Source organism: Paroedura picta, chromosome 1, assembly GCF_049243985.1.
Source record: "Paroedura picta isolate Pp20150507F chromosome 1, Ppicta_v3.0, whole genome shotgun sequence".
Taxonomy (NCBI): Eukaryota; Metazoa; Chordata; class Lepidosauria; order Squamata; family Gekkonidae; genus Paroedura; species Paroedura picta.
In genome coordinates, this window is record NC_135369.1 from 161,975,795 (window position 1) to 161,997,540 (window position 21,746).

A 21,746-nucleotide genomic window follows, 5' to 3' on the forward strand; every position below is an offset into this window, starting at 1 on the left:
CTTTGACCTTTCCAGATAGGCCTCAATTTTCTTCAACCAGGAAGATTCAATTCGTGGCTTTTAAACTTCCAAACAAAACACACTCGTCCCAACGTTCAGTTTTGGTCTGGGTCATAGAGCTGTTTAGAGTGCTTCCTCTTTTTCTGAACCTTGGTCAGGTCATTTATTATAATCGACCACATGTTGTGGCTCAAAAGGTTTGTTTTCTTTTGTAATGCCTGTGTTGGCATTCTTGAGGAGTTATTGTGGGGGATAAAAGAACTGCTGAGGAATGAATTTGCCAGGGTTTCGTTCCCCATGAGGTGACTCTAATACAAGATAAAAATTGCCGAATTCTTTGATGTGGCTATAATTTATCCATGGGGAAGGAGAGAAACAGAACCCATGCTTAGGAATACTCTCTGCTTTGGATATTCTGGGAATGAGCCCCATTTGAAATCACACCCTGGTATCATAGTGCATGGATTTCAATACTTTACTGGTGTGATGCCCAGGAGTGGTTAAAGATTTGTGGGGCCCACAGCAACAGAGCCACTTTAAGGATTCACAGGGCCTTAGCAGAGTACAATTGCAGCAGGAGCAGCCAGACTGGGGGTGCAAGGACCCCCCACAGTGAAAAGAGCTGTCACTCTGAGTGCCCTTAAAGAGGAGAAAGGGAGAGGAGAGAGGTTATGGCCCTGATCCGTGGGGGAGAAGGTACTGCATGGGGCCCCTGGAAGTGCAGGGCCCGTAGGATGTGCTCCATGGATAAACCAGCCCTGGTGATGCCACTTATCTCTAACCTTCCAGAGTCACTTTTCAGTTGTGTGCATATTTCCCCTCCAATTTCCACATCCCCTTTATGGAGAAAATATGGTTATTGCCTCTTTCCTGTTGCCCCTGTATCAGAGCTACATCTTAGCATCTTTATGTTGGGTTACGCTGTGATAATTAGATTGTCCTTAGGGCTGTGGGCTGTGTTGTGTCACAGTCATCCTATTACATCTGTCTGATTAAAAAAAATTTTTTAATAAGGATTAGACCAGTGATCTTGTTCACAGTTGCTTGCATTTGTTTTATTTAGTTGCATAGAGACTAATTTGCTTGTGGGCGATTAGTGAATACAATAAAAAAGGTGATCGCCATTTGTACAACATGGCTCTGTCTCTCTTTTCATAGCCCAGTCGTAGCCTCTCCATGGCTCCTGCAGAGCCATATTTGCAATTGCTATGAAGCAAAGACCCACAATGTACTTCCGTCCCTGGTATGAGGCCTGCACATCAGAGAGGCTTGCAGCTCACTAATTCGTTCAACTGCAAGTGTTTCAGGGTGGGAAACGACCTGCCAATCACAGCCCTTCACAAGCTGAGACCTTGCCTGCTTTTCTGAAACTTGGGGCAGGTGCCGCATGGGTGGACAGAGCTCAGAAGAACTACAGGCAGCATATCAAAAGCCACATGTGCTGTTAAGCCTCTAAGGCCCATTATGAACGGAGTGGAAAGTCCGCATTCGGGGTGGAATGGCAGCAGCTAAAATCACCAATTATGCACGCTGCAGGCGGCAACCATGCGCAGAGTCAATGTATGCCGCTGAAAAAGCCGCATTAGGGAGATGCGGAAGAAAGTGGAGCTTCCCAGGACCAGGGCGCAACCAGAAGCGGCTCCGGAGTAGCCACGTGCATAATTGGATACTCTGGGTTTTGCCACCGTTGCGTTAAGTCCCGTGCGTAAGCAGTTTGCTTCACTTCTTCCTTCTTCGCGTTCTCCATGCCGCCATTTCAGCGGCCGTGCATAATAGGTCTAAGTGAGAATCGTTGCCCCGGCCCCTTTGAACTAAAAGCAGAGGTGGCCCAACTGTGGCTCTTCAGATGTCCATGGACTACAATAACCATGACCCCCTGCAGCATGGCAGGGGCTTATGGTAATTATAGTCCATGGACGTCTGAAAAGCCACAGTTTGGCCACCCCTGACCTAGAAAGAGGAAACAAAGGGGGGGGGGAGGAAGGCAAGAAGAACCTGACAGACTCACATTATTGTTGGTTATATTGAGGGTGTCTGATTTGTCAGGGCTTTGCCAGTGTACAGTTGTGTATATAGTGACTAACTACTGACATTCAAAATCTAGGTCATTTGAATATAATCAGTATCTCAAAATCTGCCACTAGAATAAGTAGGTTGGTAGAATAAACCCCAGAACCCATCAGTGGAAAAATCTCCATGCAGAGGGACAGATCTTGCTAAATTTGGCTTTCTATACTGCCATGCGGTTGTCCCAATCTATCTTCATGATTCAAGGAGGACCATCCTGGAATGAAGCCCAGTAAGGCCTACGGACATTATGGATTAGAAATATTTCCCTAAATAAGTGCTTTGTAAATGTTCTCTTAGTTGCCATAAGGAAAGTTGCCCCTCTTCCAATTACATTGGTCATACTGTATGAGACATTCAGCATGTACAGTTTGGACGAGGCGCATGGACATGAAAACAGCAATGACTAATGCCTCATTTAGTGAATGCACTTCTTCAACGTATTTCATGTTGCTTTTAATGAGGTTCAGTTCTGAGTAATCATGCTTAGGTCTAGAAGCTTAGCATATTGTTCTTAAAAGTACAGCAGCCAACTGGAGACAAGGGCCCATTCTGCACACACTGGATAATGCACTTTCAATGTGTTTTTGCAACTGGATTTCCCTGTGCAGAACACGAAAATCTACTTCTAAAGTGGATTGAAAGTGCATTATCTATTGTCTGCAGAATGGGTCCAGAACTGGCAGTTTTCAAGGACACACCCTTGGAGGTGGAGTTTGTGTTTTGCTGCCTTAGCGTTGACCATGTGAGCCAGCGCATCCTCAATCCCTCACATTCTGTGATAATTTGCTAGCCGTGGCACTGAAGCAGCCGTGGCACCCTGCTCTGGCCCTAGTCTCCTCTTAACACAAAGAAGCATGGGCTGACAGATTTGGAAAGGAAGATGAAGTTGGCAGGATGGGGCCCCAGAATTGCCACCTCCGCTGCTGATTTTCCTCCTTGGGGCTCATAAGAAGAAGAGTTGGTTCTTATATGCCGCTTTTCTCTACCCGAAGGAGTCTCAATTACAGTCGCCTTCCCTTTCCTCTCCCCACAACAGACAACCTGTAAGGGGAGGTGAGGCTGAGGGAGCCCTGATATTACTGCTCAGTCATGACAGCTTTATCAGTGCTTTGGCAAGCCCAAGGTCACCCAGCTGGCTGCATGTCAGGAATCAAACCCAGCTCACCAGATTTAGAGGCCCACACTCCTAACCACTACACCAAACTGGCCTTCACATAGTGTTTACATTGCTCAGCTGCCCATCAGCATACACTAGCTATTGGTAATTCCTGGAGGCAGCATCCAGCACTGGTTGCTGTCAACAGATAACGTCCCAACTCGTAGCACACAGTGGTCACTCTTAGTGCGTAAATGTGAGCTCTAAGCATTCTTCTTGCCAGTACATCATCTTGGTACTTCTTTTCTTTCAAATGTTAAAGCAGCTGCTGTACTCTAGGGGGAAAAGTTATTGTTGCCAAGACAAGTAATGTTGACTTGTACACTAAGATATCAAATTGGAACCTTCCATTCTCTGGAACAGAAAAGGGGAAGAAAGGTTCTTTTCAAAGAGTACTTTTCCTGCATAGTCTGCCTTCTCTGTTTGCAACACCGATGTAATGTCTCTTCAGTATAAGGTGCCCAGATTTTGCACTGATGTAACAGTTTTGAGTACTAGGCTAAGTGGTGCAAGAGACTCCTCTGGGTCAGGCTTTTAATTAACATCCATGGAAACTCTGGCCAAATAAGAGACCATTGTCTTACTCCATAATCTGGTTCATAAATTTTATATTTGGTCGTTTCGGGCTTTTTAGCTGGGAGATAAAACCATGATTGTGCTTTCCAGCTCGCTTCCACTTCCACCTTCTGTATTTGAGGTTTTGAGTCAGATTTCTCTAGAGAAACATTCAGTCAATATTCCTTTCCAGACGAGAGGTTGACCTGGTTACAGATTAGGTGTGAATATATTTATGCAAGTTTCACTTAAAGATGAAAATGATTTTGCTCACTAAGTATAGATGTTAGAAGGTTTAGAATTTAAAAGAGGGATGGGATGGAAGGAAAGGAATTGCATAATTATTGTCAATGTTTTCTTTCTTCATAGTTGGAAAAATCTGTTTGACTTTACTGTCAAAATGTGCCACTAACACTGTTTATGTGTGTAAAACAGCAGTGGACTATATGAATTTTTCCTGTCAAGGGGTCTTTTTGGAATTACTCTGTCTTGTGTTTCTATGGCAACGTTTTATACGTACCTTTTTAATGTAAGTTTTGTCAGTGACTATAGCCATTTAATCACGTCTAGCCATGCAGCTCTGCTATATAAGAACGAGGAGAGCCAAACATAACCTATAATGTTAAGATATAAGGTTGAAAGAGCCACATGACTTCTCCCTACCCAGCTGGACATACTGCAAGAATATAAGTCCCTTTCATTTTGTCCAGCACACCTTACTATCAAAACAGAAGTTGACCATGTCATCTATATGTTATTGCTAAAATGGGGCCACAGCAAAATGGCTGCCTGGGTTTTCTCACTAATGCCCTCCCTGGGAGTGCTCCTAAGAGTTGTACTGGTATTTATAGAGGGACATCCAGATGGAATTTTAGAATTATGGCATATTTATCGATATTGATTCATGAAATGTGAACTACCAAAATGTTTCTGGAGTTTCACATCTTTCCTCTCAATACATGTATTCAAGCTGTAACACATGAAGAGGCAGCTTAACCCAACCCTTATCATGCAGATAGTTGCTTTCACTTTCTGTTTTTTATTTTAAAAGAATCCCAATATGCCTGATTAGAGTGCCCACCTACACTGTGAACTGCTGTGGGTACACCTTGGATGTATTGTAAATTAGTTGCAGGAGGGTTGTCCCTTCCAAGAGCAACTGATAACAGAAAACGTATTGATTCTTTATGTCTTCTTACTAAGGGATATTCCTTTTTGTTTTGTTTTTTTCCCTTTAATTAGGCAAACCGGCCTCCTGCAAAGCTCAATCTGTTAACTTGCCAAGTGAAAACAAACCCAGAAGAGAAAAAATGTTTTGACCTCATATCACGTAGGTTTGTCGTACAGTTCCTTAGGTATTTTCTATCAGGCAGTTTTATAGACCTCCATTTTGCTTCCGAAAACAACTTAATATCGAGATTCCAAAATTCAGACTAATATAAATTGGAATACATTACTGTTTACTGTTGGCTTGCTTTGTTTAAACATCTTTTGCCTTTTTTATATGGGTCGTATGTTTGTCAGCAAAAGCTATTTGTATCTTTGTCTCAGTTTCTGTTGTTGGATCTGCCCTTGATGGTAACGTAACCAGTTGGACATTTCAGATACGGCTTCCTGATTTCAGTATAGAATCAGACCTCAAAGAGATTAATGTCATGTGTTTAAGACTACTGACCAAGAGATTATGAATCAAGTTATGTCATTATAATTTAAAATTGCCATGATTTTCTTGAGATTACCCCCGCCCCCCATTCAGAATTGGAAAGGACATCACATTTTATATCTAGCTAAAACCCATCTGTTGTCAGGCACTCTTCACTGGCCACTGCTTGAGCTACCACAAGATCGTGGCATGCTCACTTGCATTCCAGCTGCGGAGTGAGAATAAGCAGCCACAAAGTAGAGCTTCTGTGAGGGAAATGAAAGGCCATTGTGATGGATGGGGAAGCTTCTCACATTGCCAAGGGATAGCAAGGAAAGAAATGGGTGGCAAGAAATGTTGGGTGGGCAAGCCAGGAAGTCTTGGGATGCTGTCTTTCATGTTGCGATGTGAAATAATCAACTCATTTCAGCTATCTAAATACCCACTACGACAGGGAACAATGGCTGAGCAAAGGCATTAGTCACATTGCATTCAATGCCAATTCTCTTTTTACCTTTTCATTGGAATTTATACTTTGCCCATTTAAATTACTTGAGTTTACATTTAAAGCAAAAAATGTTGATAATATCACCAATTCTATTTCCATAAGTGTGACATAACTGGGTTTCTCCTGGGCAGCCTGTAGTACTGAGGCCTGTAGGAAGCCAGGCAAGGCTCTAGAATCCATTGGTCCTTTCCCCCCAATTACACTGGACTCCTAAGGCCCTGCTTTAGGATGCTGCTTTAGGATGCTTAGGGCTGATCCTGCGTTGAGCAGGGGGTTGGACTAGATGGCCTGTATGGCCCCTTCCAACTCTATGATTCTATGATTCTAAGCCAGTTCTGTCAGCCATTTATTCAGACCCTCATACATACCTAGTGAGGAAGTGATTACCAACACCCCTTCTGCCTCCTAGCTCACAAGATCCCTTCACTACCCCCATAGCCACCCTACAACTATCTGGCAGCTACTGCTAAGCCTTGCCTTAACACAAGCCCTTGGCTCAGCTGCCTTGCTGCCCCACCCAATCCTAGCTGCTGCTGATCACTGCCTGTCTCCCAGTTGCTAGTCCACATCATCTCCACCTTAGGCTTGCCTTGTCTTTCCAGAGCAGGTTTCTCAGAGTTGTTTGTCCACTCTTTCACACCCAGCAGTGCCTCAGTGCTTTCCTCATGCGGTGTGCCTTCTGGCCTGACCAGCCTGGCCCTGTCACAAGAAGCAACAAGAAGTCAATAACAAACAGTCTTAAAAATATAAAGCCTGGTTGGTGGATCAGTCCAGTGGTCCATCTAGTCCAGACTATGTGTTCAACGCGGTGCTCAACCAGTTGCCCTTGATGCTGCCTCCTAGCACTGGTATTCAGAGATTTGTTGCCTCATTATATGATGGTTTCCTTTACTCTTTAGTCCTTCACTTTAGGATAACATAGGTTTGAATTTGACATTGTGTACATGTTTAAAATAATAATTTAATTGGTTCTCCTGAGTGTTTCATGGGGGCTACCTTTATTATCTAGTTTGCAAGCCTTCAGTGTGAGCTATGCACATTTCCTGCTTAGATTTTCTGAATTGCTGTATATGGCTTTGTACTCCTTTGTGATTGTGCATTTCTGGTTTGATGTAGAGATAACATTCCTGATGGAGATCAGAAACATACAGAGGGCTCTCATTCTTTCATTTCCCCTTCTTGTACTGGAATACTACTTTCTTTAATTATCGTTTAATATTATACCAACATCTGTTTATTTAAATTTGTCTTTAAAACGTGTAAGCTTGCCTTTGTCTCTCACAGTTGGTAGATAACAAAAATTAAAAGTCACCGTCAAATAATAAAACAGCGACAACAAAATCCACACCGCAATACTATGGTTAGGACTGCCCAAAAACATGATTTCAAAGCACAGTTAATGCTTATACCAGCTTTTCTCACCATTGAGAAACCCCTAAAATATTCTTCACCCTTCGAGAAACCCCAGAAGTGATGCAGAATATGATTTGGAAGCATAGATTTGTACATGCCGACCTGGGTACCCTCCCCTTCCCACCCTCTCCATTGGCCATTGGGACGGTAGGTCGACATGACCATATATGGTCATATCACCTGATAAATGTTTAACGAGTTATATAAAAAAATAACCCCCCACCCCTTTGGGAAACCCTTCCAGGGCCATCAACAATTCCCAGGGTTTCATAAAACCCTCGATGAGGAAACCTGGCTTATACACTCAACAGTAAACGGTGGTTAAAAGCAAACCATAATGGAAAAAATAAATGTCTGTTCAGGAGAAGAGCAGCGAAGAGAAGGTCTAGGCTTGCAGCACACCCCTAATCTCCACTCAGAATGTACTCGACCAAATTGTTAGAAGCTTTATGGTGCAAACCTAAATCGAGTTACACCCTTCTATACCCATTGATTTTAGAAGATTTAGAAGGACATGGTTCTGTTTAGGGTCGCTGTGTTGGAGAGTTAAGATACTCGTCTCAGATTAGGGATGAATGCCACCTCCATTTTGGGTATTGATTGTAACTCATTTACCTCACTTAGGGCAAGTGGATAGACTTGCTTGGATCCAGCAACACGCAAGCAGAAACATAAATGGGCTTAGCACAGTTCTGCATGGGCAAGGCCCTGTGCAGCCCCTAGCCTTTCTCTCCCCATGTATTACGGTGCTCAGTGAATGGTTGCTATAGACCTTCTGCAGGTGGAAATGTAGGTGGAAAGTTACAGACTTTTTCTTGAGTTTCTGCTTGTGCAAAAACCGACTTTCAAGCAGAAATTTTGCTCTGGTTTCAACCCATTGTTGATTTGTGACCAGAATTCTTGCCTCTTTCAATTTATGACACTTTATCATAATAGATGTTGAACATCTCCTTCCCTTTCCTGAACTGAAAAAAGGAACTTTTAAAATCCATTCTCATATAAAGGATAACTATCTGAACATCCTGCCCCCCTTCTCAATCTGTCTGCATACTGTCTTAATTAACTGCAGTAGTCAATCCCATGAGCTTCTAAAACAGGGTATGTTAGTTGTCCATAATTCTCTTTCCTATCTCATAATTTTAAATACTGTTTTACTTCAGTGCATTTGCCTTTTTCAAAGAAAGTGCTTGTTTTTGTCCTTTCTTGTAAAGACAGAAATATCTTCAATTTATGCAGTTTCATTTGAACACAAATTAAAAACAACAGTCAGAATTTCAATTATATCTACTACTTTTATCAACTAAGCATCAAGATTTTATTCTGAGAATTAGGACCATTTTCTCTTCCCATCTGATTTGACTATGCCTACTATTTACCTCCATGTTTCATAATATCTTTGACACAGACATTCTTTCTTCAATTCTCTTCAGGGTACAAAAGTATCCTTTCAGCATAGTCCATTAATTGCTTGAATAAGCCAAAACATTTCTTGTCCATTCTCCATCATCCTCTGTCATCAGCCCCTTCTCTGTTGATTGCCAAAATACATTCCAGAAGCAGAAAGCAAGGTATGGTCCTTGCTGGTTGACACAGAGAAACTGTCCACGGTGGCCACTATTCCTGTCCATTTTCCATTCTGGAACCAACGTTTTTAAAAGACTGTTGTTAAAAGGCCCTTTCTGAATTTAGCTGAGCACAAGAATCATTCCTATAATATTCATCATCCCTCTTGCTTGTGGAAGTCTAAGGGTGCTCTGTAATCTTTTTATGGTGTCTTAGTCAGTCATCTTTCATTTCCTTGTTCGGAACAACTTTTTATATCTCCTATCTATTAAAGCACAGTTTCTTTACATATTTGATGATCAAAAATTCTTCGTCTTATGGAGTTTAATGCTGTAACAGAATTAAATAACTTCATGATAAGGGCTTGAAAGGCACTTTCATTGATAAGGAGTGAAGTTATTGATTTCTCTCTGCCCATGTCCCTCCAAAAGCTCATTCTAGATATTTTTCTAATCTTCTGGAGCAGTTGGGGCAGAGCCAGAAACCACCAAAAGGGGACAAATCTGTGTTGGAGGGGAATGCTTTCTGTTCATGCAGTGGGATTGTGTAAAGCAAACCCTGCCGTCTGCTTATAGAGGTAAACATCTGAAGTGTTTGTCCCCTGCAAATATAACTTGGTTGCAAGCACAAAGTAACAGACCTTTTCTCTGCAGAGACCGCACTTGAAAGGAAGTTGCTTGGCACACACAATTGGTTCCTTTAAATGTTACTAGGAAGGTATGGTAAACAGGCAAGTTGCCATAGATTCCATGTTGCCCAGGTAATATGCAAATCAAACTTCAGTGCATGCCCACTGCAATGAAGATCCATCTTCCCATTGCCTGCACCTAAGGCCTAGGGAAAGAAAAAAGTATGTAGCCATCTCTGCTCCCTGATTGCTTGAATTAGATACCAGTTCAGAGTCCTTCCTGCCCTGAAGCCATGCTCAAATGGAAGTGTATGTGAATGCCCCCCTCAATAGGAAAGCGTTTGGTTTGTTGGTCAGTCAGAAGGGTTTAAGCCACTTAGGACTCAAGTGGGATCCACAGGAGTACAATCCTCTGAATGGTAACTTTAGGACAGTCCCATGTGTCATAGCTTTCAAAGGCCTGTTTAGCTGCTTAGGAAACCATCTTTAATGTGAGAATATCCTTGGGATTTTTTTTATATGGGCTTCTGAGAAGACCTTGTTGAGATATCCTACTTGCCCTACTTAAATCAGAAGTTATCCAACATGAAGGAAAGTAAGAAATGACAGCATAGAGAAGAGCAAAAGGGAAAGACAGGCTCCTGGGATCTAAAGAAGAAAAAGGTCATTCAAAGATAGATGGTTGAACCCAGCAGAAGATTTTACAGAAGGCGATTGCACAGTGAATCTTTCTCCGTCTTCCCCTCACTGAAGTAGCCTGCATCTTCATACATGAGGGATTGTAACTCTGCATAATTTATTGTCTAGTTATTACATTTCCAGAAGTGACATTAGTAGAAGAGAGTTGCTGCTGAACTTGTCATAAATAGTCTGATGAAGTAGACAGTCTACATCTTTATTTGGGGCCAACTTTAGAAATATTTATTATTCTATAGATGACAGAACGTATCATTTCCAAGCAGAGGATGAACAGGATTGTCAAATGTAAGTTGTATTTCTATTTTGCTTGAGTAATGATTGCTTTTTTACTGGCTTGTGATGCTGGTATGTTCTATAGAGGAAATAGCTCCTTCTTACTTGAAAAACATGCCTTGGTTCTGTTGCAGAGGAGCTTGGACAATTCAGCTTTAAAAAACGTGCAAATGTTGGAATCATAATGCTGAGTCAGCAGATATCTCCTCCTGTTTCAACGGTGGGGGGGATTTTCAGTTTAAGTCAATATAAATCTGGATTATGACTTTACATTTGAGAGCGAGAGAGAGAGAGAGGAGAAAGAAATGTCATATTTGAATCTCAAAAATTTGGGGACTTCCTTCTACTAAGTAGAGAGTCTTCCACCAACAAAAAGAGGGATTCATTGGAGCCAACCCCTGGAAAACATTCATTTTGATTGTAATTAAACTGTGTGCCAAAAAGTTTGGGCTGAATCTGTCCGTTATGCATTGTATGGCCAACCAGTATGATGACGTTAGCCGTTCACTCGTGTCCAACTCTTGGCAATTCTATGACTCAGCTGTTGCCATGTCTCCCAATCCTGCACTGCTTTTTTTAGTTATATGAAGCTTGTCTTATTTAGCAGCCTTGGACATAAATCTAACTGCTGAATCACAGAACATCTATTTCTGAACCTTCCTACATCACACTCCCCCTCCTCTCAAAACATACACACACATAAATGATCCATTTCACAAACAGATTTTCAAATGCAAACAAAAAGATGATTTTTTTAAAAAAAGCCCTGAAAAAATAAGATTACTAGTACAGTTGAAACAGAGACATGTGATTTCTTTTTGCTTTTTTCTTTTTGGTTTTTGTAGCTGGATATCTGTGCTGCAGAACAGTAAAGAAGAAGCTTTAAATAATGCATTCAAAGGCGATGACAGCACGGGAGAAAACAACATTGTCCAAGAACTGACAAAAGAAATCATCTCTGATGTGCAGAGGATGCCTGGAAATGACGTGTGCTGTGATTGCGGAGCACAAGGTGACCCTACAGTGCTGATGGAGTATTTATTTGACTGATAAAATAAATCCTTTCCCCTTCCCATCCCAATAAGGGTTGCTGTGCAGAAGAAACCAATGGCAAACCTCCCCTGCTTATCTCTTGCCTTGGAAACCTCATGGGGGGCTGCCATGAGTTGGTTGCAACTTCACAGCACTTATCTTTAACACTATTTTGCTCCCTTAAATATTTGGGAAACAGCCTCCTGGGAGGAGACTGTCCGGGGCCCTGTCCATTCAGGTCCACAGTGATTGGCCCTCCCTCTCCAGATTCCACCCTCCCTCCTTGCCTGCTAGAAGCCTTGTGGCTGCGGCCTCCATTGTTGCCCACGAGGAGAGAGGCAGCGACAGGGCTTTGCGGCCCGCAGGGACACTCCTGCTGGGAGGGAGCCGGGAGGGGGGGAGTTTGGAGCCTCCCTGCGGGCCGCAAAGCCCTGTCGCCGCTGGTGGTAGTGGAGGGGGGGAGGCTTTCCACTCCCTTTAGCCTGCTTTGTGGGCCAAAGCAGGCCACGTCCACCCTCTCATGCCCTCCTGCCTGACACCCCTTTCAAAGCCCATTTTTTAAATTATAAATAAATCACAAACAGAACATATGTACGTTAACCACACATAAAGCAGTTGCACTAGTGAGAAATAACAATTGGAAGCAGACCTGTCAAGACCAAATAAACTGTAAATTCATACCATTAAATCAGTCTAACACCCTAATATATTCAGCATGGTGTAGTGGTTAAGAGCAGCGGCTTCTAATCTGGTGAGCCACGTTTGATTCCCTACTCCTCCACATGCAGCCAACTGGGTGACCTTGGCCTCGTTACAGTCCTAATACTGCTGTCCTGACTGAACAGTACTGTCAGGGCTCTCACAGCCTCACCTCCCTCACAGGGTATCTGTTTTGGGCAGAGGGCGGGAAGGAGATTATAAGCTGCTTTGAGACTCCTGTGCAGTGAAAAGTGGGGTATAAAAAAACGAGTCTTCTTTCCCCACAGTTTGTTTTCAGTTTTGTTGTGGTTCTGTAATGGAGCCCTGCAAATGGTGAGATTTGCAGTGATTTGTTCACCTGTGCTCTTTCTCCTACGCCCTCCCATGCTTGGCTGGAAAAGTAAGGTTTAACTTTTGCTAGGTAGAGCCTTATTTCCTGCTTGTACTCACACACGGTTTCCTAATGGGTAGTTAATCTACTGTGGGAGATCATCCTTAGAATTTAACACAATGCATTCTTGCTGTGTGGGCTAGACGTATCTCCCTATGGTGGACTTAATTTTGTTTCTTTCTGCTTCTGTTTTTGCGGTAGTCAAGATAATAAACACTTCAAAGAGGATTGATTCTCCCACCCGCAGAGACCCCTGTCCTCTTCTGACCTTTTGTTTCAACTTTTCACTGTTAAAGAGGGGGCTGCTGGGGGAGAGGAAGGCTGGAAAGATCCATGCCTGTGAATGCCAGCTCCGAGATGCCACTGACTCCTTTTGGATTTTATCATAGCAGTCTACCAGAGCAATCCTAAGTGGTTGTTGTTGTTGTTGTTATTTATTAGATTTGTTACTCGCCTCTTCCCGGAAGCTCGAGGTGAGTTACAGCATACAAAACCCCAGTAAAACCGTACAATAAAATCCATAACCATACAATAAATTCCATTATACCGTCCATCTCCCAAGTCCATAGATTTCAGGGGGTTTAGAAGAGTGCAACATAGCAATCCCACTGAAATACATTACCTCCTGCAGCTTACATTCTCTTTTTATTGACATTTCAGACCCTACATGGCTCTCAACCAACTTGGGCATTTTAACTTGTATCGAGTGCTCAGGAATCCACCGAGAGCTGGGTGTCCACTATTCCAGAATGCAGTCGCTCACATTAGATGTGCTGGGAACATCTGAACTGCTGGTAAGCCGAACACGTCTCCGTCATTTAAAGGTTAACTGAGTTGTCTAGACAGTATGTTCTTGCCAGTCAGTATAATTGTAAGAACCCCTTGGTTATCCATTAAAGGAAGTACTGTGGAACAGTATTGATTCTAATACAACTGCAGCTCTGTTAGTACAAGTTTTGCTGAATAAAATGTATTGGATTGAGGTGTGTTACAGCAGCCGTCTCAAAAGGAACCTAGAGAATAAAGTAAAGCATTATGGTTGCAGAATTTCAGCAGTTCATTTTGTGTTAATCTTGACCTTAAGGCAGGGGTAGTCAAACTGCGGTCCTCCAGATGTCCGTGGACTATAATTCCCAGGAGCCCCTGCCAGCGAATGCTGGCAGGGGCTCCTGGGAATTGTAGTCCACGGACATCTGGAGGACCGCAGTTTGACTACCCCTGCCTTAAGGGTTTGTACTGGAAAATGGAGTAAAGGTGGAACCCCAGGTGGGGGGAAACAATTCAGACATGGGGCTGCTGCCAAAAATGGCATCCGTGTATTGTTTGGTGCAGTTGTTAAGAGTGGCGAACTCTAGTCTGGAGAGCTGGGTTAGATTCCCTGTTCCTCCACATGCAGTCAGCTGAGTGACTTTGAGCTACTCACTGTCCTGTCAGAGCTGTTTTCACAGAACAGTTCTGTCAGAGCTCTCCCAGCCCTGCCTAACTCACGGGTGTCAGTTGTAGGGAGAGGAAGGGAAGGCGATTGAGACTCCTTTGGGTAGTGAAAAGCAGGGTATAAAAAACATCTCCCTGGCAACAAAGTCTCCCCTTCCCAGCTGTCCTTTTTGCCAGGGGAGCTGATCTGTATAGTCTGCACATGATATGCATGCCCTGGGGTGGGAATATTCCTGGAGGTTTGGAGCTGCGGCCTCAAGATGGTGCAATGCCTCAGTCTCCCCTCCACAGCAGACTTCTTCCCCAGCTGAGCTGGTCTTTATACTCTGGAGATGATCACTTTGAGATGACCTGCATGTTTGTGTGTGTGTGAAATTCCCCTGGCAGGACCTGCACCAGGCCACAGATTGGCAACTGCTGTCCGAGTGGTTTTCCCTGCCCTCTCTCCATCCAGAATGCGGAGTGGGGCGGGGGAGGCTCACACTCAAATTCACCTGTTTTCTCCATGGGGCCTGCTGCCTGGAGACCAGTTGTCATTCCTCAAGATCTCCAGGTCTCCCCATGAGGTTCCAAAACTAGAACCTGCTGATCCCACGAAGTAGAAGCCAAGAAATAAATTGATAATTGGCTGTGCAATAAAGTCTATTTATTCAAAATAGTCTTTATTACACAACCAATTATTGATTCTTTTTCTCAGCTCCCCTAGAGGTTGGCAACCCAGCTGGCTGCACATGGAGGAGGCATCAGATCCAGCTCTTGAGATTAGAGTCCACCACTCTTTAACCACCACACCACACTGGATCTTAAGACTGAGTGGGAAGCAGGGAGAGGAGGATGTCAAAACCATCATTTATGCCTTTGCCATGTGGCCACCACCCACAAAGGCCTGTGTCCTAGTGCCCAGTGCATTCCTGGGTGCACCGGGCTATGCCTCTAGTTTAGACATAAAAACCTGCATGCTCTGAGTCTGATGCTAATTAAAACACATGATACAGCAATTTCATAATCTTTGAATTGTCGGTATTTATCTTGATAGCTCGCCAAGAATATTGGGAACGCAGGATTTAATGAGATTATGGAATTTTGCCTTCCTGCAGACGAGATAATCAAACCCAATCCAAGCAGTGATATGTAAGTGTGAAACATGGAATGTATGAGGAACTGGTGTTGTGTAATGGCTAAAACTGTAAGTTCAACTCTTGCCCTGGGCAAGAACTCACTAGTTGGCCGTTAGCAAGGCTCTGTTTTCTTTGTTTCACATGCATGTGCGCTCTCACACAGATGTCCTCCTCTTATTTTCAGTATCAGTTTACAGAGATGTTGAGGATTACCACTATGTGCTATTTCTATACAATATTTGAGTTCTGCTGAAATCAAAACAAGTATTGAAAAGGTACCTGTTGCTGGGAACAAGGCAGTAAAAAGAAATAGGCATCCTGTGGTTAAATTTAGTGGAGAATATTGTCGAACAAGAAAATGAGGTTGTAAGTAAAGCCAATGCTAAAAGGTTTTAGAAGTGGCATCCTGTTATTCAGAGCTAAATATGTTGTTTGTGCCAATGTAGAGAAGTAATGGAATTCCCTTTCTTGGTCTGAAGCCAAGAAAGCCTTTTTAAAACCGACAAAGACTCCTGCCTCCAAGAACCTGCATGCATGCACCTGTGTACTGTCCATATTCTGTTTGGGTGGATGGACCTTTTGCAACCATATCTATGCACAATATTCCTTGAAAACTAGGATTCAGTGAGAAAAGTAGACTTGAAAGGCTGCTGTTAGAAAGCTAATTGGAAACAGCCCCCCCCATGTCCACAGACAGCAGTGTATTTTGAAGCTTCCTTTATAAAATTCCTTCAGTTGAGTTAAAGAAGCCGCTGGAGGGGAAGGGGATGATCAAGGCCAAATTAACTAAATTGTTGCTTATGAGTAAACTGCAACTGAATTAACAGGTCAACTGAAAATGTAAGCTTTGGCTTCCCATTGGAACCCCAATTTCTGTTCTTTTTGGCTTTTTATCCCCTTTGGTAACTTATTTCGAAACACGATGAGGCTGTGTCCCACCAACCACAAGCTCTGCTTATGGGACAGAATTTTCCCACCTTCTCTCTTTAGTTGCAACCCACTGTACAACCTGAAGTGTTCCCCCAGGCCCTGATGTAGGGGTCTATAAAGGGAGAGAAGAATCCACAAAAAAGACATCCTAATGACTGAATACAACTATTTGGTATGGAATGTCTCATAATTCATTGACTTGTTGAAGTGATTGTCAGTGCAGTCCTGTATGTCAGTGGTCCCCAACCTTTTTATCACCGGCGACCGGTCAACACTTGACAATTTTACTGAGGCCTGGGGGGGGGGTAGTTTTTTGCCGAGGGACGTTGCTGCCGGCGCCTGAGCCCCTGCTCTGCTTGCTTTCCTGCCGGTGCCCCTGACTTCCCGCCGCCCACTGGGGGGCGCTGTCAGCAGCAGCTGCGCAGTGCCACGCTAAGGGGGGCGCAGTGCCACCCAGCCGCAGTTTGACTACCCCTGCCTTAAGGGTTTGATACTGGAAAATGGAGTAAAGGTGGAACCCCAGGTGGGGGGAAACAATTCAGACATGGGGCTGCTGCCAAAAATGGCATCCGTGTATTGTTTGGTGCAGTTGTTAAGAGTGGCGAACTCTAGTCTGTAGAGCTGGGTTAGATTCCAGCCATGGTGGCCGCTGGAGAACACCAAAGGTGCGCCGGTGGCAGAGTGGCAGGGCAGCCCCCGAGGCAGGAGCCAGGGAGAAGGACGAGGAGGAGCCATGGCCCGGTACATAAGAGAGCACTCTAAGTGACCGACACCCTAGTCAGGTGTCGTAAGAGCTTGACATCTTCACTGTCAACATACTTTCAGTCCTCCTAGCAATTGGCACGTGTTTGTCACTTGTGTTAAAAAATAACCTGGTAAACCATTTAAATGAATGGCAGTTGTAACCCAAAAGGAAAGATGGACCAGTGGCTGCTGTCAAGAACAGAAAAAATCCAGAGAAATAATTTGAGACTTAAACATTCCCTGCAGTTTTTACAGCCTTTTAGATAAAGATTGACTACAGTCCAGAAAAGTAGCATTTGGATGGAGCCGACTTGATCGGCTTACCCTCTACAATCTGTAACGGATCCTGTCTTAAATCATGCATGACAGCAAATCTAAACAATTGACCTGAGGCTAAATAAAGTAAAAGAGTAACAGAACAGCGAATGTTTAAAGATTCAGGTTTATCCCCGGAAGAATTGAAGGATGCGTCACTTTAATGACTCCTGCACTTCGTTTTAATTGAATTTGCAAAAGGATCGTACAGATTTGCCATGCAAAGCTAAAGGGGTTTTACAGAAAGTTGAGATCACTCACCTAGTCTAATCAGTTAATTTAAATGTTTGGTGCTTGTTAAAGGATCATAAGTACATAACGCCTTTTTGTATTTATGTCAGAGAATGTGGACAGTATTATATCGAAAATGAAACTCAAAACAATTTCAAGGAGCACCCAACACAATATCTGAGTAGGTAATGTCAATTTTCTATCAACTGTACTTTGTTCCAGGAATGCAAGAAAAGATTATATTAATGCCAAATATATCGAAAGAAAATATGCAAGGAAAAAATACTCTGACACTGCGGCTAAGCTACAAAGTCTCTGTGAGGCGGTCAGAACTAGAGACATTTTTGGACTGCTCCAAGTATATGCTGATGGTGTGGATCTAACTGAGAAAATCCCACTAGCAAATGGACATGTAAGTGTTTGCAACCTCCAGGTATCACTGATTGATGTAAAACTCTTTATTTATGACAGTGGAATCGTAGATAAATTTATAGTCCTTTGAAGATAATTCACTGTCACTCTCCTGCTCTGATACTGCCTTGATGGTACATGAAACATGGCAGCGAAACATTTACATTGAGATCAAAAGCACTCCCATCTGTTGCAAAAAAACAAACAAAATCAAAAAATCTTAAAACACGAGTAACGTGTTTGCACAGAAATTCCACTGGAGATGTATGTAGGCTTACTGAAACCTGAACACAGAGGATTTTTGTTTTGGTATATTTACGACTTAAGATGCAGCCTAATGGCATAGGTGCAGTTTCCCAAATATTTTGAACTTGAGGCCCTTTCTGAGTTTTGAATGGTTGCCTCCCCAGAGTCGTGGGCACTCAGCTCTTTGATAGGCAAGACACAGAAACCTCTTGCACAGATACATATCTGCAGCCGAGTCTTTATATGTAAAGTCCTGGGATTTAGGAAACTCATCCACCTCTCCTGTTAGAAGACAAATAGGACAGGGCAACTCGAACTCTTCTAAAACTGGTCCTGGGAAAGCAAAGGTTAATGTTTTATTACCTACATGCAGTTTCCCATGTGAAATCTCTGTCTGCTACCACTAGCCCAACTAGAAAAGGAAAGATCGGGCAAGAGAAGTTCTTCTGGGAGAAGTATGGAGAAGCATGGGGGAGGGGAGAAACAATTTCCCTCCCCCTTTTTGCCAGCACCACAGTCTGGATCTAACTCAAGGGACCCCTTAGTGTCAAACTCCATATTACATTTTGTAACCAGTCAGATCTGGGCTCCCCAATTTGCTTTCCCTTCGGTCACATAGAAGCTGCAGAGAATGGCATTTGAAAGATCTGCTGGGGCCGCATTCAATTCAAGGCTACAGAGTGGTGTAGTACATTCCTGCCTCCTGTCTTTTCCCAAAATGTGTGTGTGGGGGGGGGTAGCCCATTTTGGAACAGCACGTGATTGGGATATAAATGGGACAGTCTGCTTTTTAAATATTTTGTTCAACCTAGCTTAACCATAAATCTGGCACTGAAATTTGTGACATTTCCAAAGTGGAAGAAAAACAAAAAACAACAAACGTACAAGTCTAATGCAATTTTCAGGAACAAGATGAAACGGCCCTTCACCTCGCAGTAAGATCAGTCGACCGAACCTCGCTTCACATAGTTGACTTCTTGGTGCAGAATAGGTGAGCAAGATCCATTTCCAAAACTACAAACCTAATTGTACAAGAATCGCGTTTGAACCAGACTCTGGAGAGCTGGACCTGTGTTAACCTTTCTCTTCCTGTACAGTGGAAACCTCGACAAGCAGACATGCAAAGGCAGCACAGCTCTGCATTACTGCTGCTTGACCGATAACGTGGAGTGCCTCAAACTACTGCTGAGAGGGAAAGCTTCCATCGAAATAGGTAAAAGAGGAAAGAGGGCTTCTCTGTCTCCACAGGCTTTCCATTAGCTATTTGCAGGATAAATTTAGTTGGTTAGCTTATTGCTTTGGACAAGGCCTCTTCAGGGCTTAAGGCTATGATAAGAACAATAATATAAAATTGTCCACAAAACCACCATTGCGCTTACAAAGGGAAACAGCTTTTGAAGGTTTACAATAAACAGCGAGTTCTTTCCTATGTAATATAGATTAGTTCGTTTTTTTTTTAAGCTGTACACTGGAGGAATGAATATCTTTCAGAAATTGTCTTAATACTCACGTGCTCGTTATTTTATCAAATTTTCTGAGAGTCATCATTATATGGTAAATGCTGAATTAACCCAATGAGGAAAGAAACAGCTAGCTGTTATAAGTATTTCACTGGAGCAAATACTTCAGCTAAACTAAGGGAATTCATTTGATATACATTGCAGCATTTTAAAAAAATAATTGTATATTATTTACAATTGTATGTAATAATTGTAATATATTACAATTATGTTGTTGTTGTTGTTATTTTGCCCTGATCTGGGTGGTCCAGACTAACCTGATCTCATCAGATCTGGGAAGCTAAGCAGGGTCAGCCCTGGCTAGTATCTGGATGGGAGACTATCTAGGACAGGGGTAGTCAACCTGTGGTCCTCCAGATGTCCATGGACTCCAATTCCCATGAGCCCCTGCCAGCGTTTGCTGGCAGGGGCTCATAGGAATTGTAGTCCATGGACATCTGGAGGACCACAGGTTGACTACCCCTGGTCTAGGAAATTAAGGGTTGCTGTGCAGATGCAGGCAATGGCAGACCACCACTGAACATCTGCTGCTTTGGAAATCCCTGCAGCAAGGGTGGCCAAACTGATTCTCCAGATGTTCATGGACTACAGTTCCCATGATACATTGCCAATTTGCCTTGCTGTCAGGGGCTCATGGTAACTGTAGTCCATGGACATCTGGAGAGCCATAGTTTGGCCACCTCTGCCCTACAGGGTCTCTGTAAATCAGTAACTAGATAACACTTTCTGCCATCGCAGTACTTTTAATCCATGAGGTGCACAAGCTAAAGTCTCCTGTCATCCCTTTGGACTGGATTGTCATTGTTTGGCTCATTCTCTTCAGATTCTGAAGCTATCTTGGTTGTAGTAACATGAATTAAGGTTTTTTGAAAAGAACATAAAATCCTTCCCTATTGATTTACAGCGAATGAAGCCGGAGAGACGCCACTTGATATAGCTAAACGCTTAAAACATACACGCTGTGAGGAGCTGGTAAGATGATTTTCCCCACTGTATTCTTAAAAAGCAGGACTGCTCCTTATTATCTGATATAGGTACAGAGGGGTTTCTATGCTATTGTATTCAGAATGACGGGAAAGGTTCCACAAAAAAAGAAATGGTTGCTTACTTAGAACAGGTGGCCTTCCACCCATGAACTGGGACTCTCAGGAAAGTAAAGCCCATCCCCTGGGTCATGAGCCTCTACAGCCTTTCTCAACTTTGTTTTGCCTTTGAGAAATCCCTGAAACATTCTTCAGGCTTTGGGAGACCCCAGAAGTGTCACTATCATGCAGAATTAGATTGGGAAGCAGAGCTGTTTACATGCCCACCTGGGGCCTCTGCCCTTCCTACCCATTCCAGGCCCATCATCAGCCATTTCGGAAGGGTGTAGGTTGGTTGACATGAACATGTGTGATCATATCACCCAATAAATGTTTAACAAATTTTAAAATATATTAAAAATTAATTAACTCACAACCACTCGGGAAACCCTTCCAGGGCCATCAACAAATCTCTGATTGAAAAAGCCTGCTCTACAGAGAGTCCATCATTTTCTGCTTTTTGGAAGCGCCTGGTGCTAGTTATTTATTTAGCGTGTTTTTATTGTGATTTTCTTCCCAGAAGGGTGCCAAAGAGTCTTGCAATTCAAATAAATTTAAATAACACATAAGAGAAACACACACAAAAAGCGAAAAGTCACAAAACTTGCTAGCTTGTTGTCCACTGGGTTAGTCAAGGCCAAAACCATGAACTAGGGGCCAAGGTCCCTTGGACTCAGGCCCCTAACTTCAACCAAGTTTTGAATAACCGCAACAGGAGAGACAGAGACACTTAGCCATCTTCCCACAATTTGCTTTCCTGCTGAAAAGAAGAATGCATTAATAGAGGGGCATCATCTGGGCATGGAATTGGGGTCAGTGTGGGTGAGCAGGTAGTTGTGAGTTTCCTGCATTCTGCAGGGGGGGTGGACTAGATGACCCTGGAGGTACCTTCCAACTCTGTGATTCTAGAGAGCAAGGGTGCCATGTCTTCTCTCTCTCTCTCTCTCTCTCTCTCTCTCTCACTCACTCATTCACTCACTCACACACACACTGAGATGAATATAAGGATGGCAACAAAAGGTCTGTTAATGTAAGAAAATATCCCTTCGTAGCACAGACTGGTTCCAATTCTGGCTCCTCCTCTTC

The 21,746-nt window shown here is 43.2% G+C and overlaps 1 protein-coding gene across 2 annotated transcripts in view; it reads left to right on the top strand.

The window, feature by feature from the left end:
• ASAP2 (ArfGAP with SH3 domain, ankyrin repeat and PH domain 2) overlaps positions 1-21,746 on the top strand; it is a 121,069-nt gene that overhangs the window by 76,732 nt on the left and 22,591 nt on the right. For both annotated transcript variants that reach the window (XM_077310424.1, XM_077310416.1), the window contains exons 12-20: positions 5,024-5,111; positions 10,471-10,519; positions 11,353-11,519; positions 13,290-13,423; positions 15,100-15,194; positions 17,624-17,813; positions 18,964-19,049; positions 19,156-19,271; positions 20,483-20,550. In XM_077310424.1, the coding sequence (XP_077166539.1) occupies positions 5,024-5,111; positions 10,471-10,519; positions 11,353-11,519; positions 13,290-13,423; positions 15,100-15,194; positions 17,624-17,813; positions 18,964-19,049; positions 19,156-19,271; positions 20,483-20,550 (993 nt within the window). The remainder of the gene's footprint in view (positions 1-5,023; positions 5,112-10,470; positions 10,520-11,352; positions 11,520-13,289; positions 13,424-15,099; positions 15,195-17,623; positions 17,814-18,963; positions 19,050-19,155; positions 19,272-20,482; positions 20,551-21,746) is intronic.